Consider the following 25,237-nt stretch of genomic DNA (forward strand, 5'->3'; position numbering starts at 1 on the left):
ATTTGACTAAAGAGAACACAGTTCACATCTTAGCCATGTCTGAGACCCACCTGGATGTTACTGTACTTGATGCAGAGGTATCCATTGATGGCTACAATATTTTTAGAAAATAAACATGGAGGTGGCACAGCAATATACAGTACAGGCCAAAAGTTTGGACACACCTTCTCATTCAATGCGTTTTCTTTATTTTCATGACTATTTACATTGTAGATTCTCACTGAAGGCATCAAAACTATGAATGAACACATGTGGAGTTATGTACTTAACAAAAAAGGTGAAATAACTGAAAACATGTTTTATATTCTAGTTTCTTCAAAATAGCCACCCTTTGCTCTGATTACTGCTTTGCACACTCTTGGCATTCTCTCCATGAGCTTCAAGAGGTAGTCACCTGAAATGGTTTCCACTTCACAGGTGTGCCTTATCAGGGTTAATTAGTGGAATTTCTTGCTTTATCAATGGGGTTGGGACCATCAGTTGTGTTGTGCAGAAGTCAGGTTAATACACAGCCGACAGCCCTATTGGACAACTGTTAAAATTCATATTATGGCAAGAACCAATCAGCTAACTAAAGAAAAACGAGTGGCCATCATTACTTTAAGAAATGAAGGTCAGTCAGTCCGGAAAATTGCTAAAACTTTAAATGTGTCCCCAAGTGGAGTCGCAAAAACCATCAAGCGCTACAACGAAACTGGCACACATGAGGACCGACCCAGGAAAGGAAGACCAAGAGTCACCTCTGCTTCTGAGGATAAGTTCATCCGAGTCACCAGCCTCAGAAATGGCAAGTTAACAGCAGCTCAGATCAGAGACCAGATGAATGCCACACAGAGTTCTAGCAGCAGACCCATCTCTAGAACAACTGTTAAGAGGAGACTGCGCGAATCAGGCCTTCATGGTCAAATAGCTGCTAGGAAACCACTGCTAAGGAGAGGCAACAAGCAGAAGAGATTTGTTTGGGCCAAGAAACACAAGGAATGGACATTAGACCAGTGGAAATCTGTGCTTTGGTCTGATGAGTCCAAATTTGAGATCTTTGGTTCCAACCGCCGTGTCTTTGTGAGACGCAGAAAAGGTGAACGGATGGATTCCACATGCCTGGTTCCCACTGTGAAGCATGGAGGAGGAGGTGTGATGGTGTGGGGTGTTTTGCTGGTGACACTGTTGGGGATTTATTCAAAATTGAAGGCACACTGAACCAGCATGGCTACCACAGCATCCTGCAGCGACATGCCATCCCATCCGGTTTGCGTTTAGTTGGACGATCATTTATTTTTCAACAGGACAATGACCCCAAACACACCTCCAGGCTGTGTAAGGGCTATTTGACCAAGAAGGAGAATGATGGAGTGCTGCGGCAGATGACCTGGCCTCCACAGTCACCGGACCTGAACCCAATGGAGATGGTTTGGGGTGAGCTGGACCGCAGAGTGAAGGCAAAGGGGCCAACAAGTACTAAACACCTCTGGGAACTCCTTCAAGACTGTTGGAAAACCATTTCAGGTGACTACCTCTTGAAGCTCATGGAGAGAATGCCAAGAGTGTGCAAAGCAGTAATCAGAGCAAAGGGTGGCTATTTTGAAGAAACTAGAATATAAAACATGTTTTCAGTTATTTCACCTTTTTTTGTTAAGTACATAACTCCACATGTGTTCATTCATAGTTTTGATGCCTTCAGTGAGAATCTACAATGTAAATAGTCATGAAAATAAAGAAAACGCATTGAATAAGAAGGTGTGTCCAAACTTTTGGCCTGTACTGTATATCAGTAACTATTTTCCTGCAACATCGTGTGCTGAGCTCATGCCAAATAATTTAGAATCTTTATGGGTTAGAGTATATCTTCCTCACCTGAAGCCAATTTTGATAGGTTGCTGCTACAGACCTCCTGGAACTGAGGGGTATTCCAGGTAGGAGGTTCAACAAACTCTGAGTCTATCCCTGAACTCTGAGTTGATTTACCCTGAGATGGGAAACTCTGAGTATCCAGTTCCAGAACAGCTGATCTGAGTTAGTTCAGTCAACTCTGAGTATGTTCACTCTGAGTTAAACTGACAATAAAAAGCCATCATCAATGGAGCTCCTACTCCACGATTCACCATGGCAACAGGTAAATAAAAGACAGCGCCTCCATTTTAATCCAGTGGATGTAGAGATATTAATGCATGTGTAGCAGACGGTGCATGTTTATCTTTAAAAGAAGAGCCTGAGTCAGAGCGAGGAAAGTGTCAATAAGTTAACCATAAAGTTAATAAGAAAGTTTTATTCAGTGTTGTCCGTTTATTCATCATTTATCAGACTTACATTTCCTTAATGAAGATAAAGTGGTGGAATCTGACTGTGTATCAGGCTGTAGATACATTACATTATATTAATTATATACAATAATATGTTTGTTCAGATTTAATCTGATGGGGAAAAACACAGGAGGCAGCAACTGAAAAATAGGAAGATTTAAAACATATAGGCTAGGCTATAGATCAAAGACATAAAGACATGACTGTAAACTCACAGTCTGACCCAGTAATAATATGTTTGGTGATTTGCACCTGAAAAGACGTTGAGGTTAAAATACAGTAGATTTTAAAATGCTGGACATCTATTTGTGTCTTGACTCAACAGCATTCAGTGACTTTATTTCAGCTACAAATGTAGTAAATTTAAAGACAGTGAAATGCTGCACCATTGCTCACTCAGAAATATGAACATATAATCCCCAATATTAGGCTATAGGAGTTATGTTCCATCAGTGTGACTAATGACATCAGTGACAGAGATCATTAGTCATTGATACTACGTGTCTGAAGCTTCATACCCATTTTTAAAATTTAAATAATTAGACCTACACATTATGTGCAATAAACATTTGGGAGCTGCTCTAACAGACTGACAGTCTGATCCTTGTGCACAGTGTTATAAAAAATAATAGGCCTACATATTAAAAGGACAGAGGTTTGATTCTGAGCTGAGGGTGAATTCTCGCTGTGTAATATTTGAATGTAAAGACAAAAACTGATGTCCAAAGAAATGATTGATGTGCATAAATTCAGTAACTTCAGACAGTCCTGAGTAACAAACTAATATCCAGCAGGATTTAGGCTGTGACAGACGGTAAATCTCCGCTAATGAATGTGCTTCGATACAAGCTTTGACACGGGCTGAATGAATGAGGAAATGAAACAGCGTGTAAGAGGGAGGAGACAGAGAGAAACTCAGGGTTTATTGAAGAAAACCTGTCAGTGAGCAGGTTAGGTTCACAGACTCAGTTGCCATGGTGATTGACTCAGAGTTTGATTTACCTCTCTTTCTGGAACTGAAAACCCAGAGTTTCCCTCATTTCAGGGTTAACATACTCAGAGTTTTCACTAAACCCGCTTTCTGGAATAGCCCTCAGATACGCAATACGTGTATGTATACGTGTGAGTTGACTGACAGAGCTGCAGATGTGAACGGTGACATTTTCTTACTCGGGGATATGAACGTAGACTGGCTTGCAAGATGGTATCATTAATCAATGCTTGTAACCTGTCGCAAATGATTTTGCAACCAACCAGAGTTTTTACAAATAGCACTGGCCGTACATCTGCCACTTGCATTGACCATATTTACACAAACATTCCTGAGTGTTGCTCTGAGCCAGTCTCTCTACCTGTGGGGTTCAGTGACCATAATATGATAGCAATTACCAGGAAAACTAAGGTCCCTAAATGCAAGGTCAAAATAAAACATAAGAGGATGTACAAGAAATTTATACCTGACTGTTTTTAGGAGATGTTAGAGATATTGTTTGGACTGATGTGTATGCTGCTCAGGAGCCAGAGGCTTCCTTGCATATTTTCATGAACATCTTTATGAGGATTGTTGACAAACATGCTCCTATGAGAAAGTGTACCGCAAAAGCTAGACCGGCTCCATGACTGAATGAGGCTTTAAAAGACCTCATGAAGAAAAGAGACGAAGCCAAATCTATATTAGTAAAGTGTGGTGCGGTGGAAAACAGATTAAGGTATTGTCAATTGAGAAACCAAGTTACAAAACTGAATAAAACAACGAAAAAAGAATATTATAAGCAAAGAATAAATGTTGTAAAGCAAGATGGGAGAGAGCTCTGGAGAACTCTAAATGAAATAATGGGGAGAAAGGCAACTGGTGGAGGTTCTTCTGTGGAACTGGAGGGCAGGGTTATAACTAAACCATTTGATATAGCCAATTATTTTAATGATTTCTTTATAAACAAGGTCACTGTATTAAGGCAGAACATGGGCAATATGGATTCCAATACTCTCAAGCTCATAAGAAATAACATAATGCTTACTAAGAGCTGCACTTTTCAGTTCAATAGTGTGGATGAGAGGGAGGTAAGGAAGATGTTGAAGGCCCTTCCTGAACACAGCTCAGTGGGTTCTGACATGCTAGATAGTAAGGTGCTTGGTCTGGCAGCTGACCATATCTATGATCCCATATGTCACATATTAAATAGCTGTTTGATGCAGGGTATATATCCCACCATTTGGAAAGAAAGCAAAATAATTCCATGACCTAAATATGGCAGACTAGCACTTACTGGGAAGAACAGCAGACCCATCGCCATTCTTCCAGTACTCAGTGAACTGATGAAGAGAATAGTCCACTCACAAATACAGGATTACTTTGACTGTAATGGTTTGAATACAAGATCTCAGCATGCTTATAGACGTGACTACTCCACTTGTTCTGCCCTTACAGAAATGACAGATAACTGGTTTAAGGAGATGGATAATTCTAAGATGACTGGTGCAGTATTACTGGATTTTAGTGCAGCATTTGATGTCATGGATCACAATCTTCTAATTGGGAAACTAAAATGTTATAGATTTAGTCCAACCGCCATCTTATTTATGAAGTTATCTCTCAACAATAAACAGTAAAATTTTAGAGAATAATTCCAGGGGGGGACAAGGAAAAAAAGTTGTAGCCTGTCTTTCATACAGCATCTTTTACCGCAATTTGATGCTTTAATCTTCTATCTCTCCAACAGGCAGGCATAGAACCTTTATTAGCACTGGCTGAGTCCACCTGCACATGTCCAGATTTAAAACAAAATGACTGAAATCAAATTAACATGTACACATCGACAACAGTCAGGTGCGCCGTGCTGTCCAAGGTGCTGAGTGTGTATGGAGCAGAGCAGGTCTCTGTCTCCCCGTGCGCAGTAGTGTGAATATTTATGCTATTAAGTAAAGGGAGAAAACATGTCTCTCATTGTTTAATAGCAGCAAAACAATAAGGCTTCATTCATCAAAGACAGGAACTCGATCTCTCTCCTTGTCTCCCTCTTTTTCATCTGGCTTCGTCTCTGGCTGGCTGCAGGAGCAAACAGTTTGTTTTTTTTTGTTTTTTTACCGGCAGTGAGGTCATAACTTTAAAAAATGTTTGAAAGAAAAGTAACCAAAGAAAATGTGTAATACTGAATGTTTCATTTGTTTACAAGTTATTTTGAATTTTGAAACCTGTTTTATTGACCTGTTTGTAATAAATTACTTTTTTTGGACTTTAAACATTTATCTCAGCATTGCAAGTTATTGATAACGAGAGAGTCAAGACTCAAGCCAGCAGCAGCCACATATAGAAAAGTGGATATACAGTGAATGTCTATACTTATGAGAAATGGCTTAACAACTAAACATTTCCTGCAATTAAACTGGTAAACTGGTTTATAAACAGTGTGCTGTGAGATCTGCCGCTGCGCACCTCACAACCGTGCGTAAGATTAATCAATTCACGGCGGTTCAACACTGCGGCATCCTCCACACTCCACACACTTAAGCACATCTGCCTTGCGTAAAAGGTTCCCGAGATGCCAGGTCAGGTGGTGCATTAGGGTGACTAAAAACATAATAGGAAACGAGGACTTGCTTGTTTTCTATTACTTGCCACCCAAAGTGCTTTTACACAGTCACAGTCACACACTGGTGGCTGAGGCTACCAAACATTCTCCATCGCTACTCAGTAAGCAATGGAGCAGCCGTCGGGAGCCATTTGGGGTTCAGTATCTTGCCCAGTCATACTTTAACATGCGGACTGGAGACACCTCTGAGACACACCCTGTTCTGCAGAGACACTTCTGGCCAACATCATAACTGGTGACACTAATCTTGGTCGAAACTGTGCTGACTGTAGAGATCTTCTGTGCTGCGGGGTTGAAGATGTGTTTAAAGGATCCACATTTTAGAACACGTAGCTTCTTTGCAGCAACATTCATATTGTCCATATCTGGATGGTCCTTTTCCTCATTAGCCTGGAGGACACGATGTCCATGATGGACTTGTCAGACCACAGCGCACTTTTCCACTTTGTGTCTGTCCATCTCAGTTGAGCTCCAGCCCAGAGAGCTCGGTGGTGTTTCTGGATGTTGTTGATATCTGGCTTTCTCTTTGCAGGGTAGAGTCTAAACTTACATTTGTAGATGCAGCGATGAACGAGTTTACTGACAATGGTTTTCCAAAGTGTTCCCGAGCCCATGTAGTAATATCCTTTAAATATGCATGTTGGTTTTTAAGGCAGTGCAGTCTGAGGGGTCAAAGGTCACAAGATGTCAATGTTGATTTTTGGCGTCATGCAGAGATTTCTGAATCTTTTGATATTATGGGCTGTAGATGGTAAAATCCCTGAATTATTTGCAATTGTGCATTGAGAAACATTGTTGTCAAACTGTTGGACTGTTAACTCACACAGTTTGTCACAAATGGACCATCACTGCATGTGAACAACTGAGTTTTGGGGAAAGCCCTTTCATACCTATTAATGATACCATCATTTGCTACCAGTTATCCAGTTTACCTGTGAAATGTTTGAGCACAATGAGCACTCCACAACGTCCCCAGTCTTTTGCTGCTCCTGTCCCAACTTTTTTGGAACACGTTGCAGGTATCAAATTCAGAGTAAGTGCATATTTAGCAAACAATTAAAGTTTATCAGTTTGAACATTAAATATTGTGGATATCAGTGTTGGGCAGTAACGCGTTATTAGTAACGCTTTACAGTAACGCCGTTAGTTTTGGCAGTAACTAATACTCTAACAGTCAGTGCAGCATGCAGTATTCTTTCACAAACTGAAATTCCCTTTCACTAAAACATTTTAGCCCTGAACAATAACAGATAGTCAAGTCAGACAGAGGTACTGTATATGAACAATTGTTACCAGAGCATCTTAAAGAAACACGTCTCTTACCCCAAGTCACTGTCGACCTGCTGGCCTCACCACAGTGCTGTAACGTTACATTAAGCAGTAGCACTTCTGAAGATTTTTAGTCCCAGTAACGTTACATCCAGTGACGTGATATCCATTGTTATCCCGAAGAAGCTTTTAGCTCATTTTACATATTTGTATCCAAGTACCGTAGTTGTAAAACGTTTAGCTGCCTGCCTTTCCTGTACCGTTCAATTGTTTTGTCAAGTTGTAGTCTAACAACTCCAAACTCCATCTGCTGTCACTTGGGCGATGTAGCTACGAGCCAATATAGTTTGGAAATGCTGGGCTGCAGGGCTGAGTTTCCCAAAACATGATCCTTCTTAGCAACGCTGTCTTCTTTGTTGCTTAGAAAAACTACACTGCTAAAAAGTTACTTTTCTCAGTAACGCATTACTTTTTGGTTTAAGTAATTGAGTTATTAACTGAGTTACTTTTTAATGAAGTAACTAGTAATGGTAACTAGTTACTATTTTTCAATAACTAGCACAACACTGATGTCTATGTACTGTATTCGATTAAATGTAGGTCTAAAAAGCTTTGACACAGCATCCCAACTTTTTTGGAATTGGGGTTGTAAACATTATGTTAGTTTGGCCATCACAGTGGACATGGATTCCACATTAATACACTGTGGCCTTCAGGTGCTGGTTTGTTTCCATCACAGATGTGAGGTGAACATCTGTTTGCATGCTCTGTAACCTCGCCCTCCATATCAGTACTTTAACTGGGAGTGAACCAGCACAGCCAGCAGCCAGCAGCCATGAATCACCATGTCAAGCTATGGGACTGCCACTCCTTCACCTGCCACATTAAGACCTCGCCCCCCGCTATAAGAGCTGGCCCTCCCTCCCATCCTCCTCAGAGTTCCTGCGGAGAAGCAAATGGTTATGGCTAACAAGTGGCTGCTATGGCTGGCCCTGTCAGCCATCGGAGCTGCTTGGCACAGCGGTACACACATTTCATTCCATTAGGCAGTTTGACAAATACAACAAATGGGACTATTAACAGCTCAAATATTTACCCATGTGCTTCAGCCTCATTGTGTGCTAATGTAGTTTGATTGTTGATTACTTGACAAATAACTCTGACTTCTTTCAACAGAGGCAAAGTCTGCTGTGAACACGTTCTCCAAGTCCCAGATGCCTGAAAAAATAACAGGTGAGCTCACTGGTTGTTGGTAGTCACCATAAACTAGACAACGTGGCAGAATTCATTCCTGTGGGTAAAGACTTGTGTGAAATATGTTGATGCATCATGTCTGACTTGTCTTTGTAGGAGTGAGTCCCATCCACAACGGCCAGGTTTGCAGTACATGGGGCAACTACCACTACAAGACCTTCGATGGAGACGTTTTCCAGCTGCGCTCAACCTGCAACTATGTCCTGACCTCCTCATGCAGGAGCAGCTACAAGGACTTCAACATCCAGATCAGAAGTGAGGAGGCCGACGGCCATCGCATCATCAAAAACATCATCATGAAGCTGGAGGGGTCGGTGGTGGAGCTCTCTGATGACTCAGTGGTTGTTGATGGTGAAACGTAAGTTAACTCTAAAAACCTCAAACCCTTTAGGCCTTGATCACACGCGTGCTGCACTGCCTTCTTTTTTAAATTGAACGCATGCTGGGCCTTTTTATTGTTGCCAGGCAACCATCCCATCACCTCCTTATTCTAAACTTTTCTCATAATCAGTCTACCATTTATTTATAGTAGTTATCTGACAGTAATCAGTATCTAGCTGCTGACACGTTGAGGCAGAGGGTGCTGTCTGTAGCTGTGGTTGAGGGTGAGAGGCTGTCAGCAGATAAACAGAGATCTGTGTGGGTACATGAGACCCTAAAAAAGAGGCTGGATCATGGGGAGTACCACCAGTTGGTCCAGGAGCTTCTCCTCCATCATGGACGTTTACAGGCATATTTCAGGATGACTCAGGGGCAGTTTGACAACCTGCTGTCTGTCATCCGGCTGTATAGCTCTGGGTATCCACCGGTTTCTCCTCCATTGTTTAACAACTGTAACATGTTGTTGTGACCACCACAGAAGGCCCTTCTCCTCTCAGATCATCTGACTGGACAATGGGAAAAAAGATGAGGAAAAGAGAGATAAAGTGGGGCACTTTCTGCTCTGAGCTGATTTTTTTTTTTTAAACTAGTTCAGAACGCGCCAGCAAAAACGCAGAGCACAGAAACGCAGGGCGTGTTGCAACGCAACAGCGAGCAAGAAGTTTCATTCTCATTAAAACAATTACAAAAAGCTGCCTCCAGCTGCTGAAACGCTTTCTGTGTGATCAGGACCTTACTCTGCAGCATAATGTTTTGCTTCGGAATGAATGGCACTCAAAATATCTTGGTAACACGTATTTACAATTAACTAGTTGCTTATTAGCATGCATATTAGTAGTGTATTGGTTCTTTAGTCATCTAAAGCACTTAATAATGCCTTATTCTGCATGACCATTCTGCAACAACTAGGCCATTAAGTGAGAGTTTTACCTCAATAACCTCCTAATTGCTGCTTACTGACGAGAAGTAAGGACGTTGTTGAGCATGAACTACAATCTTATTATGCTTTGCTCAGTACGAGCCTTATAAAGTGGTTGTTATTCTCCCTTAAAAACACTTAAAAGCCACTTAAGTGATAAGGCAGTGCATTTTAAAAGATATGTTTGAAAACCTATGAAGTGGTCCATTAATAGAGGGAATGTTTCTATCTGTGCCAACTTTGTTCTTCTACCACTGAATGGGAATAAAACCTGAGCATGTTAATACACCTCCGTCTTTTTAAAGGTATAACCCATCACTTAAAACATGGGTCTGTCAGTCTGTTGGTACAATCTCAAATGTGTTTCGGGAGAGAGTTCAGGAGGGAGGGGACGGCTGTGGAGTAGGGGTTAGTGTGTTAGAGTGTGGCGGTGGAGCAGGTCGGTGAGGTACGAAGTGGCCTGGTTACGGAGTGAGGAGAAGGGCTTTGAATTGGACGTGTTGTGGGACAGGGCGCCAGTGGAGGACAGGGGTGATGTGATTGCAGGAGCAGGAATGGATGAGCAGACGGGCAGCAGAGTTCTGAATGTATTAGAGTTTATTTAGGAGTTTGCATGATGGACCATAAAGAATGCTGTTACATTCAATTCTGGATGTGATGAAGGCACGGATGAGTTGTGGCAGCAGAGAGGGAGAGTGATGGACGGAGACGAGCTATGTCTTTTGGGTGGAAGAAGGCAGTACTGGTAATGTGACTGACATGTTTTTCAAAGGAGAGGTTGCTGTCGAGAATAACTTTGAGGTTGCGGATGTGTGGGGAGGAATGCAGAGAGGAATTAGCAGTGGTGAGGCAGAAGTTGTTGAATGCAGAAGTTGCTTCAGTGGATTTACCAAGTGTGAGGAAGAGGAGGCAACTTTAGAATAGGGATTCTGTTGGGTCTGATTGGTGTTCAACTACTAGTGCAGTTAGTTATGAGCAAGACCTCACTTTAGAACGGGAACATCTGACATTCTGAGTTCGAAAGACTTAATTCAGAGTTCTGTGAACACGTTCAACACATGTAGTTTTGTCTTTTGTTACATAAAAATCGACCATATTTATTAAGTCTAAAGGGAGAATGACAATTCTTGCAGCACCACCACTTTATAAGGCCTATTGCAGTTCATGTTCAGCAACTTCCTTGCTTTCTATCAACACATAGAAATTAAGAGGTCACTGAGGTAATGGTGAATATGTGATAAAAAGTGTTAATGGAATGGTTTAGATTACCTTAGAAATCTATTTGTGGAGATTCTCTGACCAGTGTTGGTTCTGTGCTAATGTTTTATGCTTTGTTTCATGATGCTTTACACAACCTGATCTTGACAATCTTTTTATATAGTGATGGGCGGACTGATTCTTTCCACAGTATTGATTCCTTTGAGTTGATACAAGTAAATGTATCAAACCCTTTGAGTTCTGTTGCAAATTAAAAAGAGTTGTTCAAACAGATTAATTCATTTTCTCACAGCACTACATCTATTGTCACCCTGTGCTTTCACACCTTCCCTCATAGGATGGCTCTAGGAATCAAAGTAAACTAATGTGACCTCTTTTTGTTGTTGTTGCAGAGCCATCCTACCATTCAGTAAAGCAGGAATGCTCATTGAGAAAACTCCCACCTACATCAAAATCAAAGCGAAGCTGGGATTAGTTGCCATCTGGAATATGGAAGACTCTTTTCTGGTAGGATTGTGGCTGCATAGAAAAGCCTGTTATGACCATTATTGTATATAAATACTGTCAAAGCTTTGAGTTAAGGTAAAACATATATTCATAACATATATCACTGGTAGTCTGTAGAGTAAAAACAGAGTTAGCTTACGACTGAAAAAGAACTAGCTCCTGTTCAAGGTGATGGTTTTGTCCTCACAGGTGGAGCTAGATGTGAAGTACAAGAACCAAACCTGTGGTCTTTGCGGAGACTTTAATGGGGTCCAGCTCTACAATGAGTTCTTCAGCCACGGTACACTTTGACCCACTTTAACGAGTCAGTCCGACAGTGTCGGCACAGCCACAGAACTGAGCTGTTTCTTTGATATCGTCCAAGCAGGTGTGAAGATTTCCCCCCAGGATTTTGCTAACTTCTGGAAAATGGATGGTCCGACTGAAAGCTGCTCTGACTTCACACAGGAATCAACGATGACCTGCAAGAACACGGTGAGGCTTCATCCGGTTACATGGAAATCAGAATGGAATATAACTGTTTGACACAATACTTTATCATTATTATTATTATTATTATTAAAACATGCACGTATCCTCATACCAGAGTTTGTGGGATATCTTATGAATTAGCCCCCCAATGGTTTGGTTAGGTTTGACAACGTAAAGTTATGCCATTTAGGTTTAGGAAAATAATCATGGTTGGGTGTTGTCATGTCATATACTCGACGTTATGTTACGCACTTAACGTAATGTTATGTAAGTTAGGTTTATGAAAAAAAATGTGGTTGGACGTTGTCAAATTATGTAGTTAACATTATGTGATGATGTAACAACGTAGGTTAGGGTCAGGAAATGTATCACAGTTTGGCATCATCACGTTATATACTTGACGTAAAGTTACGTAGGCTAGGTTTAGGGAAAGAAACATGGTTGGGCATTGTACCACTCATACTTAACGTGAAGTTACGTAGGCTAGGTTTAGGGAAAGAGTCATGGTTGGGCGTCGTACCACTTGTACTTAACGTGAAGTTACGTACCTCACGTCATGTTACGTAAGTTATGAAAGGAAACATGGTCGGGTGTTGTCACATTATCTACTTAGTGTTATGTAATGACGCAACAACGTAGGTTAAGGTTACGAGAGGAATCACGGTATGGCATTATTGTATTATGTACTTAACATAAACTTACATTGGTCAGATTTAGGGAAAGAATCATGTTTGGATGTTGTCATGTTGCATTTCTAATGTACAGTTGCGTAGGCAAGGTTTAGGGAAAGAATCATTGATGAGCATCGTCACGTAGTTAACGTTAAAGTTACATACTTCACATAATGTTACGTACGTTAGGTTTATGAAAAGAAACATGGTTGGGCATTGTCACATTACATACACATTATGGGTTAGGGTTAGGGTTGATGACATGACAACGTAGGCTAGGTTCAGGAAAAGAATCATGATTGGCCATGGTCACGTTACATACTTAACGTGAAGTCACATACTTAACATTAACATTATGTGGCGACGTAACAGCGTACCTTAAATAATTCAAAGTTCACTTGGTTTCACAAAATAACTCAGTGTGCTTACTTCCTGTTTTTCTCTTCTCTGGTTTCATTCCTGTCTGTCTGTGTGTGTGTCCTGTAGAAACCTCTGTGTGAGCAGATCCTCACATCGCCGGCCTTCAACAGCTGTCACAGTGTCCTGGACGTCTCCTCCTTCACATCCGCCTGTATTTCTGACCTCTGTCACTGTGGCAGCAGTGGCGTAGAACCGGTCGAGCCCCTCTGCCTTTGTCACACTGTGTCAGAGTTCTCCAGACAGTGCAGCCATGCTGGTGGCAGACCCCTCAACTGGAGAACCAAGGAGCTCTGCTGTGAGTATTCTCATTGGACAACTGAATATTCCATTGGTAGGAGAGGTTGCAGGCCCCGTCTTGGCTTTCGTCCAGACAAAATGTGTCTGGCCATGACTGAAAATCACACTCAGGATTTAAGAAATCAAGGAAGAGGCCAAATTAGGGGGAAAAAAATCAGATACAGAATATAGTATTATTAGTTAAGTGTATGTGAATTAATGTCTTGAATGTAAATCAGAGGGTTACGTACGTCAAATGGTGAAAACAACTGATGTACTCACAGGGAAATCGTGTTCTCACCAAATGGAGTACAGAGAGTGTGGGAGTCCTTGTGCTGATACCTGCTCCAACCCAGAGGCCAGCCACACCTGTGACAACCACTGTATCGACGGATGCTTCTGCCCTGCAGGTACAGCACACTGACACACACACATAAACACACACACGCACAGACATTCACACCATGTGTTTCAGTGCAGTAACACTTGATCATTTCCAGGCACCGTGCTGGATGACTTGGGCGGAACAGGTTGCATCCCACTGAGCAAGTGTTCCTGCAGCTACAACAGCGGGATCTATGGACCAGGGGAGTCCTACTCCAGTAACTGCAAAAAATGGTATGAAATACAGTATGTTATTCTGTCTGCATGTTCAAGGAAGACAAAATAACATTATGTCAAAGTACTAAGCAAAGTAAAAGAAATACAGAGGAGAAAATGGAAGATACCTCAGGAAGACCTGAACTCCTTTCCTTGGTGTTCTGATACATATGACAATAATCAATAATGTGAATTAAAAGTGTAAGACAATTTGTTTTCTTACCTGAGTGTGAAACAATTATTTGTTCTACTGATTTGAACAAGATTTGCATTTCTTTTATTTCGAAAAAAAAAAAATCACTATAAGACCTAAATCTGAATCAATCCAAAGTACCAAATATTTAATATATCTACATTATTGGGTAGAGACCCACCAGTTAAATTAAAAACTAACTCAGCAAATGAGATAATTGAGATATCGATCACCCAACAGCATCGTTAATATAAAACTGTAATTTAGAGAGAGAAAACTGTGACCCTGACTGCTTTGAATTAGATGTGTATATAACAGTGTCATCTGCATATAACTGAATAAAACAACTAGAACACATTTTTTGGAAGACCATTACTAAGAAAACAGAGAAAAGTAAAGGCCCTAAAATAGATCCTTGTGGTACACCCTTCTCAATTATTTTTGATTACCTTTCCCCAAAATTAACCCAGTGCTTTTTGTTCTGGTGTCACAGTCCTGCACTTTGTGCGCCTGGCATCCTTCTTGCAAAGCCTGTGTGGTACATGAATGTAACGTTTCTTACTTGAAAGAAACATTGCCTCTGAACATGATTCAAGCAGTGATTACATTGCCACAACAGCATTATTGAGGAAGCAAATTGTGTGTGTGCTGACAGTGTGTGTGAGAGCGGCCAGTGGAAGTGTACAGAGGAAAGCTGTCCCGGAAGCTGCGCCGTGGAGGGAGGAGCTCACGTCAACACCTTCGATGGAAAATTCTACACCTTCCATGGAGACTGTTCCTACGTCCTGGCAAAGGTAACACACATCATCATATATGTTTATAAAACAGGCTGATATATCCACTGTCACTTCTTCTTCTGGTATTTTAAACCCTGAACACTGCTATCTGCAGGTTCATGGCTTTAGTTCAGCAGAAGCTGAATGGTTTTGTGTTGGTATGTTTAGGACTGCAGTGGATCCCAGTTTGTGGTGCAGGGAGAACTGGTGCAGTGTGGACTGACTGAAAGTGAAACCTGCCTCAAGACTGTGACTTTGGGTTTGTCTGGAGGGGCTAATGTGAGTACAACACACAACAGGCAGACACACACAGACACACACGCAACACTATTTATTTGATGTTTTTTACTAGGAGAAAATCATAAATTATAGTTTCAGTGTTTTAAGAAGATAATCATTAAAGACAAAATATGTTTTATGGATGATCCTATTTCCAAATACAATATTATAACATAAATAATGAACTTTATGAAGACATTTTCCCTTTCAAAGCCTTAAACATTATTTGTATTACTGTTTGAAGGAAACGAGGAAAGCATAATTGTAAGTTTTTCTAGCCTTTAAATAATTTTAAATCATAATTTTCCAAAGAACAAACCGAGTTGTAGTTTGTTGAATGTGTTTTCTTACTATTTCTATGCTTTTTCCTATATTTATTTCAATATGCAGTTTAACAACTTAATTGCCAGTAAAAAAGTTGTATGTATGTATTGTATGTTTCTGCAAACCACAGGTTAAATTTGTACATTATTTTGTAGTGACTACACTGAAACTTTAAATCTATCAACACCGCTGTGATTAATGTGTAGTTGAGTTTAGGCACAATTTTAATGGATAGGAAAAGATCATGTTTTGGCTTTAAACACCCACATTTGCTGGCACTAAAGCTGCTGGTAAAGCTGGGATCAGTTAGTGGAAATCACCCAGGTTTGGTGCCACAAACATGCGGAAACATTGTAAAGGGCCAAAAAACAACCGGTGTTGTTGTTTGTTGGTCTTGAACAGTGGTCTGCAGCTTGACAGGTGTCTCACCATGTGTGACGCCATCTACTATCAGCCACACATGTTGATGACAAAGACAGCTCATAAACTACGTCACTTTAGAAATGTTGACATGCTACACGTAAAATGTTTGCAGAAACATGTAATGCCAACGTTTTCTTATGGCAGCTGGGCTGAGTTAAATCATCTTGCAGTCTTGGAACTAGTCTGAGTCCATCATAGTGTCCACTTTTTTGGCAGATTTTTTCTCAAAGTGTGCACGTATGCATTGTTGCAGAAATAGCTGATTTTCTATCATTAAACACATCAGACTGCAGTAATAACATCCAGTCTCCTTTTGTTTAAGGTGATCACAATCCATCCCAACGGAAAAGTTTTTGTGAACGGCATCTTCGCCCAGTTACCCTTCTCTGCTGGTAAGACACACTCCACTCCACTGTATTCACCTCTGACATGTAGAAAAAAATACACTATGTGCCTAAATTATAAGATGCTGCATGTTTTTCTGTGTAAAGATTTCTACAAACAGTTTAGCTGACTGACTGAGGAGTCGATAAACATCTTACTTCACTTCCTGTTAGGATTCTCAGTTCCTAAATATTTCACAGTCATGCTTAAACCTTGATGATCTCTTCCTCTACTCTTTCAACATATAGAATACTGCCTTATATTTGTCCTCCTGCACATTCATAAAGCTGGTTTCCATATTACATAGTTAATTAATATCATGTGGTTGGAGCCACTGTGCTTTGCCTCATTATAGAAATCCTGTTGGCTCTCAGGTCACACACACCTGCAGTGGCTGACGATGAATTCAAACCAGTTTGAAACATAGCTGAGGGTATTTGAGGAGCTGAGATGTTTAGATCTCGGCAGCAGTATCTCTGCATGTGGCTATGGATGTGAAATAAGTGAGGGTCAATGACCTTGTCGTTGCACTAGCAACACCTACAGGTCAGCCGTTGTGTGAGGGAATAGTGTGTAAGTATGTGTTTTATGTGTCACACTCTCCTCCTGAATTTTACTGCTGGCTGATGAAAAGGAGTGCATGGCGACATCTTGTGTACATAAGAGGTCACGACCTCTCAGCTCAACAGTAGAGTTAAAGGGATAGTCTGGATTTTTTCAAGTGTGGTTGTATCAGTTACTTCTCGTCAGTGTATTAAATATAGTAGCTCAGTAGATGGCGGTCGGCACGCCCCAAGTTTGGAGAAGCAGGCAGGAGTACCAACACAGAAGCTGAGCAATGTACCAGAGTCCTGCATGGGTCCATTTTTAAAAACCCCACACCCACAAATACCCTTAAAGCTCAGTACCAGAACTAACCAGTTACCCGTCATTATGTCTAAGTCACACCCATGATTAAACACACACAAGCTACAGTCCCTCACATTAAGCTGGGTTCTCCATTCTTCAACTACAAATCCAGCAGAGGAGACGTCTCTTTCACTGGATGGTGAAAACATTCAATCACTGCCAGGTTAGGAAACACTCTAGCATGTTCCTTCCACCACTATGAAACCTCAAAAGGATCCTCCCTGGGTAGGCCTACCTTGAAAAAAAATTAAAAAATTAAAAAATGGAAATGGCACAGAGAGATTCACACAGCCAATCACAGTGGTATCACACTTCATATACATCATTTTCCAACCTCTAGAAAAGCTGATTCTGATAAACATCCAACAGGTGTTTCCACATACTCCTCCCCCAACATCTTTACTGTGGATCCAGCTTCATTTAATTTGTCCCCGGCCTCGACAGGATCACACTTAGCAAACAATGACATAGACAAATAACATTTCATTCTGTCTCCTCCTTTCCACTCATTTACCAACCTCTCTCAAACCCTAGCTGGGATCTCCGCCTTCAGAGCGTCCTCTTTCTACCTGCTGGTGCAGACGTCTGTTGGAGTTCTGTTGGAGGTGCAGCTGCAGCCAATCATGCAGCTCTACATCACAGTGACCAGTGAATACAAGGCCAAGACCTGTGGTATGTGCACTGAGACTCCGTCTACGTGCTCTTGGACTGAAAAGTCTAAATATGCTCATTTTGGTTATAAGACACTGTACTCTATAACCACGAGTGTCAAAATGCTGGAAAGGATTGTGACATGCTGCTTACCATGAGGCCGTCTGTCCGCCTGCAGGTCTGTGTGGGAACTTCAACAGCAACCAAGCCGACGACTTCCTGAAACTCAGTGGTGTTCCAGATGCCACAGCAACTGGATTTGTCAACAGCTGGAAGACTCATGCCAGTTGCCCAGATGTGAAGAGCAACTTTGAGAACCCCTGCAGCCTCAGTCTGGATAACGGTAGGTCTGACTCATTTGGATTCTCCGTCATCACTGTGGGTTCCTCACGATGACTGATGTTGGTGCTTGTTTGTCACTGACAGAGAAATACGCCAAGCACTGGTGCTCCATGCTGAGTGACCCTCAGGGGGTGTTTGCCTCCTGTCACTCAGAGATCAGCCCCGACTTGTACAGTGAGGTACGTCTCACAGCTTTTTTTTTAATGTTTCCCTGGGCTGTACCTGATGTGACCTCACGTGACCTCACACTGCACATCGTGTCTCCTCACAGAACTGCATGTACGACAGCTGTAACTGTGAGAAAAGTGAGGACTGCATGTGTGCTGCGGTGTCCTCATACGTCCACGCCTGTGCAGCTGCAGGGATCCAGATCAGCGGCTGGAGGAAGGTCATCTGTGGTGAGTGGAGAGTGAAACAGAAGAGAGTTAAACATGTGAATTTGAATCCCCGACAGCATTAACTAAGAGTGTTTTCACATTTAGTCCCTTTTAAACAAACCAAACTCAGTCCTCTTAAAGTGGACCAACAGAAAAAGGACCCAGTTCTTTTTGTGTTCACATTCAGCTCATTTGAAAGAGGACTTTCTCTTTGTGTTCATACTGTAACCTATATATAAAATATATATATATAGATGTAGTTTTATTTTTACTTTGACATGGCACTGCAGTACACTGATGAAGCCCCTTGCTTTCAGATGAACTTAAAACTGGAGGAAAACCTTAGTGTTTCTGTGTAGACTGTTGCTGTTTGATGTATTCTACGTTTCACATCTGGAGACAAACTACTCCTCCGTGTCCACCTCCAGAGGTGGTCTGAGTTCACTTCGCTTCGGAGGGGTGTGACTTATTTTGGAGTGTTCACATAAGCCCAAAAAAATTCTGAGTCACTGCTCTGAGTCCGCTTGGAGGGCTGAAAAGGACCAAGTGTGAAAGCACCCTGAGTCAGGGGTCAGCAACCTTTACTATCAATTTTTGGCCAAAATTTTTTAAGAAAAAATCTGTCTGCAGCCACAATATATATTTGTATCTTATGGTAATGGCAACACAGCCCATTAAATCTAAATTAGTGTGTAAACATTTCTAATAGGTCTAAATTAGCATTCAATAATGTTTTACAACAAAGTAGTGACTCTGTATTGAGATATTTATGATTATTTTGGAAGCAAACAAATCTGTCCACGCACTGTGAAATTCTCTATTTATCTCCGAGACATTTTCTTTTTTGGATTTGGAATCAATAGCTAACCTTACCGCGGAGACTCAAGATTAGCCATCGCTACTGAGGTACACGTGAAACTGGGGGTTTGTGGACCCTCTGCCAAAAAATTGAGTATCAACCACTAAATTTCAATATCAATTTACAATTTCTTAAAGATGGTTATTAGAAAGTCTTATTTATGAGAGGATGAATATGAATAATAGACCATGATTAATAACATGAATAATAAATAATCCAACAAAAATATAGATATATTATATAGAAATATTTACAACCGACTTCAAAGCCTGTAAACCACCTGTCATATATGTGATGTAAGGTTTCCATCAGTCAGGCTGAAGAGGCTGCTGTTAATAGCCCCACAGCTAAAACAGAAACACTTTTGTCACACACAAACTGTGCATTGTCTTGCGCAGACATGCTGCACTCCACTGGAGGGCAGCAGCAGACCACAGACGACTGATCATATTTTAGGATCCCTTATTTTTGTGTCACTGCTGATCTGCATCAAATTTCACATGAATGCAAACATGGATTTTGCATATTTGGCTATTTTTCAATTTTATTTTATATAGGCAATAATGGGCATGTTCTATACCAGATGATACAGCTCCATATATGTCTGCCATATTTACCATATAAAAGTAGTGTTATTTTGGATGGCTAGAGGAGGAGGGAAAAATGGAGCGAGGGTCAAATTTAATGGGATGATGGAGGTTGAGAAGCTGGAGCATTTGTGAACCCAGGGGCTGAGACTTTGATGAGCTTCGTGCTTCGTCATCCTCTCTGGGTTCATATCCAGGGCGTCTTTGTTGATGTGCCACCCTGCTGAGAAGGCAGAGAGGAGAATAACAAGGGGTTCATCTCAATACCTGATCTCACGTCCACGTTTCCCTCACTTGCGTCTCTTCCTTGCGACATCAATTTGTGATGATGGTGGCAACTGATCACAGCTATATATATCCTTTGAACTTACTAATCACTATATCCTTTTGGACATTTGTGTAAAGTTTTGTCAAAATTATGATGTTTGTTGTTAAGTGCAAGTGGGAGTTTCTGTCAAATCTAAAGACATTTAAATTGGACTTGACTCAATTGATTGATTGCCAATTTTAAAGACATTCCCTCACTCTCTCACTGACAAATTCACAACTTCATACCCAATGGATCTTCATTATCAGGACTTTGCAGTCTTGAAAAGGCCGTGGTGACGTACTGGCAGGTCAGCTAACTCTTCATGTGGCGTCTTGCAGTGCTCAGTGTTCCACTGATTCTGTGGTGTGACCTCCTCAGGGAAATACGCCAGCTCCTGCCCCAGCAGCATGGTCTACTCCTACAACATCACATCCAGCAGTCAGACCTGCCGTTGCATCAGCTCCGAACATCTCAGCTGCCACTTCTCCTTCCCGCCCATCGATGGCTGTGTCTGCGCAGAGGAAACCTATCTGGACGACTCCGGGAAGTGTGTCCCTGCTAAGGCTTGTCCCTGTTATGACAAAGGCTCTGTGGTGCCTCCTGGACAGGTCGTCAGCAAGGACGGGCTCATGTGGTATGAAAATGAGTTTTAGTGTGTTATTGCATGTGATGTGTGTGTAATTCAGTGCATCTTTATTATATTAACACATAAATGAAGAGCTAACATTGTGTGTGTTTCTAAACTGATCATAAATAACAGACTTGTTGTAGTGCCTGTGTTTAAATGACTGACAGACAGACTGACAGACTGTTGACACAGTTTTGTTGACAGTCGGATTAAAGGACTCTTGAAGAGGAAGTGAATATTTGCTCTTTGACTTGTATGTATTATGTATCACATGCTGCATGGTTATATATTTAAATTAACATGTTGTTGTTTTTTTTCTCCACCAGCACCTGTAAGGGGGGCAAACTCAAATGCATTGGAGAGATTGTTGAACAGCCATGTAAGTCACAGAATCACCTGATAACAAGCAGCCTAAAGGGAGTTGCTACTTTCCTCCTAGTAGTACTGTATTAACTTAAACTGGACTCAGACTGGGAGCAGTGGGGAAAACTGGTTTGACAGTTCACTCCAAAATTAAAAGACATATTTTTCCTCTGACCTGTAGTGCTGTTTATCAGCCGGATTGTTTTGGTGTGAGCTGCAGAGTGTTGGAGATATCAGCCGTAAAGATGTCTGCCTTCTCTCTGCTGTTACAGAATTAGATGGCGCTCAGCTTGTGGTGATCAAAGCGCCAAAAAATATACCTTGTGAGACTCAACACTAATGTCTCTTTCCAGAAATCACGACCTGGTTACTCAACATAATCCGCAATTTTGCTGGGTGGTTCGTGACATGCGTTTTTTTGCAAGGTGGGGTTTAACATGACTTATGTTGGAGGGTAACCTGCATGTAGTTCATCTGCTTTGCCGAAAGCGTTGTAAGGAAGCTTTGACAGGGTATGTTGGTGAAGATTCTCAGTCATCCAGGTCATGGTAATCTTAAGTGCTATATCGTAGGCAACTGGACTTGCTTGAGTTTCTTGAAGATGTTTTGCCTCTCATCCAAGAGGCTTCTTCAGTTCTAACGGACTGGTGTAGAGTTGCAGGCTTTAAACGCTGTGTGAACCCTTAAAGAGTCATCAAGGTTACATGTGAGTCATGGCCCACCCAGCCATCATGTGGCATCATGTCATTAGAGTTTGATGGGTCCAGGTGAGAATGGGTTTTAAGTCGTCTGGGGAGGGATCCCACGATTGCACTGTAGGTGGGTGACAGGGGATCAGCCATAGCGCCTGTGCATGCCAAACCTCCTCAGGGCCTTACGTAGAGTAGAAGAAGAAAGAGAAAGTGCAGAACGGGATAGAGGGAGGGGTGGAGAATACGAGAGCAAAACAGGAGGGCTGGGTTAGGGGATTATTTATGCAGGAAGTGACATTGAGGTGTGGTCCTGCTCCTGAAATTCTGCTAGATAGCCTTCATTAATCACAGACTGATTATCCTAGGACGTTTTTTTTACCTGAGACCACCAGTTTGTCTGCATGTTTCTGCCTTTAGCCTCCAACAGCTGTGGTGTTTCCAACTGCCGTGGGGATGTTTACCTAAGGTTACAGTAAATAGGGTCCTCTGGAGGTGGAGAATGTGCCTGGAACAGGAAGCGACGAGAAAAATGCAAAAGAGCTGCTGACTCATTAGCATCATTGATGTTACAGGTGTAAACTCAGAGTGTTTGTTCTGCAAATCATATCTGCGACTGTGATTCTCAGGCCGTGTTTGACAACATTTATGTTACATCTTAGATATAAATAAACTCCTCTGTGTTCTGACGTTCATTGATTAAAGGGACGATCTTTTGAACTGGGGTTTTATGAGGTACTACCATAGTCAGTGTATTACATATAGTAGATGTCAGTCCCCCCGTGTGGAGGCCAACATGAAAGCTAACAGATGTACTGCTGTGGACGGGGTCAACAGCAAAATGTATTTTAGCCACAGAGTAGTAGAATATTTTCACTGCTTTACCTTACTGTCAAACAGCTATTTACAGTGGGAAACTGAAGTTGCTATATCGCTCTCTTCAAAGCCAGAGTCCATTGAGAAAAACAGTGATTTAGCTTTGTTGAACACAGGAGCTGTTGGTCTACCACTGCCTCCATCAGTCATTTTGTTTGTGATTTGTGAAGTAATTTCAGATGTCTTTTCCCAGCAACCTGCGTTGCTCCCATGGTGTACTACAACTGCTCTGCTCAGGGCCCAGGTGCAAAAGGAACTGAGTGTGAAAAGAGCTGCAACACATTAGACATGACCTGCGTGAGTCACCTGTTCCCCAACATAACACAGTGTTTACCAGCAAATACTGATTATTAGTTTATATCTCGGTCAAATATTTGGATCATCTGAGCTCTGATGTTGCAGAAATGAAACATATGACTGTGGATTATATGTTGGATCTCTTCTCCAGGTGACCACAGGGTGCGTCTCCGGCTGTATGTGTCCCTCTGACTTGGTGTCTAATGGTAAAGGAGGCTGCATCAAGCCAGAGGCCTGTTTCTGTGTTCACAACGGCATCTCATACCAGCGCGGAGAGACCACCAAGGTGGACTGCAACACCTGGTAGGTGAATCACATGTGGAGTGAAATACTGACACCTCCATCTGCGACTGACACGTACAGACAGACAGGCAAGTCTTCCGTTATAAACCTGATGTCATCTACTCTGGATCTGTTAACAGCACCTGTAAAGGCATTAAGTGGGAGTGCACCACCAACCAGTGTGATGGAACCTGCTCTGTCTACGGTGCCGGACACTACATGACTTTTGACCAGAAGCGCTTCACCTTCGATGGCACCTGTGAATACATTCTCACTCAGGTATGAATGCACACAAAAGCAGAGTGATGTTATTCATGTTGTCAATAATGAAAGTCTGAACTTTCTTTGTGGACAAGGTAATATTAAAAGAGTAAACCTCAACTGAAATTAGCTATGGAGATAAAAACATGTTTATTCCTGCAGTAAAGTTCGGGCATTTTAACATGAAGGTCTATGGGGACTGACTTGCATCTGAAGCCAGCCTCAAGTGGACATTAGAGGAACTGCAGTCTTTGGCACTTCTTTGTTGGCTTCATTTTTTAAGCCCACGTGGTTGCTGCTTGGTCAAATGTCAAGCGGAGCTTGTGTGTGTGTGTGTGTGTGTGTGTGTGTGTGTGTGTGTCTTCCTCAGGACTACTGTGGCAGCGCTGAGAGTAATGGAACATTCAGAGTGATCACTGAGAACGTCCCGTGTGGAACCATAGGAACCACCTGCTCCAAAACCATCAAGATCTTTCTGGGGGTAAAAAAAAATAGTCGATATAAAAAAAGTCAAAAAACAATTGCATTGTCACTGCTTATTGCTTCTTTTGGTCAATACCTTAAAGGTATTGAGTACCAACAGCCAGCCTTAAAACTCAGTGCAAACACCTAAAAGAATCTCGAAATACAGCAAAAAGTTGGTGCATCAATAAAAGATAAATGTGACTAAGTGCAATAGAAACCATTGTTTTTCTTCGTTTGCTGTTTGACTGGTGCTCTTTTAATTGCGTCAAACTGTTGCGTCCTCTTTTTCTGCAGGCACCTGGAGAATTAGCGCCACCTACCGCTTTTCCTGATTTAGTGAAAAGTAGTGGCTGGGAAAGCTCATAATGTCGCATTTTCTTTTACTATTTAGAGTGCAGAGCTGATTCTCACAGAGGGAAGCTATCAGGTGATTTCAAACGGAAATGAAGAGACAGCTCCGTTCCGTTTCAGCACTATGGGCATCTACCTGGTGGTTGAAGCCAACAATGGACTCATTCTCATGTGGGACAGGAAGACCAGCTTGTTCATCAAGCTCAGCTCGAAATACAAGGTAACCCTGCAATATGTTCGAGACAGTTTTGGCTTTAATGTGGCTACAGTTAATTTTTCTTGGGACAACAGTGTTAAATTGACCAACATGATAATAAGGAGCTCTACTTTCTCAGGGTCGTGTGTGTGGGCTGTGTGGCAACTACGACGGCAATGCAAATAATGACTTCACCACAAGGTGCCATGCTGTGGTGGTCAACCCCCTGGTGTTTGGAAACAGCTGGAAGGATTTACCGAGCTGCCCTGATGCTAAGAGCATCAGCAGCCCCTGCACAGCCAACCCATACAGACAGGCGTGGGCCCAGAAGCACTGCGGCATCATACAGAGTGACGTCTTCTCTGCCTGCCACTCCATTGTAGGTTGATGTTGAAGTAGAAGTCATGTTGGACCATTCATGAGCTTTCCCATTGCGCCTTCAGGCCAAAAGGTCAACTTGAAGGCATCATGTTCTGTATTAAAATCTTAATTTTAGTCACTCTAGCTGTCAGATAAATGTAGTGGAGTCAAAGAAACAT

At 41.8% G+C, this 25,237-nt stretch overlaps 1 protein-coding gene across 1 annotated transcript in view; it reads left to right on the forward strand.

Annotated features, from left to right (window-relative positions):
• The window catches only part of LOC125899603 (mucin-2-like), a 60,224-nt gene that overhangs the window by 916 nt on the left and 34,071 nt on the right, over positions 1-25,237 (forward strand). Inside the window, exons 2-24 of the mRNA XM_049594033.1 lie at positions 8,336-8,392; positions 8,510-8,771; positions 11,324-11,438; positions 11,628-11,718; positions 11,806-11,912; positions 13,067-13,295; positions 13,561-13,686; positions 13,777-13,894; positions 14,725-14,863; positions 15,014-15,124; positions 16,194-16,263; positions 17,699-17,836; positions 17,994-18,158; positions 18,242-18,336; positions 18,429-18,555; positions 20,669-20,924; positions 21,245-21,297; positions 23,040-23,143; positions 23,295-23,446; positions 23,566-23,704; positions 24,057-24,167; positions 24,543-24,722; positions 24,838-25,077. Of these exons, the coding sequence (XP_049449990.1) occupies positions 8,336-8,392; positions 8,510-8,771; positions 11,324-11,438; positions 11,628-11,718; positions 11,806-11,912; positions 13,067-13,295; positions 13,561-13,686; positions 13,777-13,894; positions 14,725-14,863; positions 15,014-15,124; positions 16,194-16,263; positions 17,699-17,836; positions 17,994-18,158; positions 18,242-18,336; positions 18,429-18,555; positions 20,669-20,924; positions 21,245-21,297; positions 23,040-23,143; positions 23,295-23,446; positions 23,566-23,704; positions 24,057-24,167; positions 24,543-24,722; positions 24,838-25,077 (3,185 nt within the window). The remainder of the gene's footprint in view (positions 1-8,335; positions 8,393-8,509; positions 8,772-11,323; positions 11,439-11,627; positions 11,719-11,805; positions 11,913-13,066; positions 13,296-13,560; positions 13,687-13,776; positions 13,895-14,724; positions 14,864-15,013; positions 15,125-16,193; positions 16,264-17,698; positions 17,837-17,993; positions 18,159-18,241; positions 18,337-18,428; positions 18,556-20,668; positions 20,925-21,244; positions 21,298-23,039; positions 23,144-23,294; positions 23,447-23,565; positions 23,705-24,056; positions 24,168-24,542; positions 24,723-24,837; positions 25,078-25,237) is intronic.

The sequence above is a fragment of the Epinephelus fuscoguttatus genome, linkage group LG2 (assembly GCF_011397635.1).
Source record: "Epinephelus fuscoguttatus linkage group LG2, E.fuscoguttatus.final_Chr_v1".
In the NCBI taxonomy this organism is placed as follows: Eukaryota; Metazoa; Chordata; class Actinopteri; order Perciformes; family Serranidae; genus Epinephelus; species Epinephelus fuscoguttatus.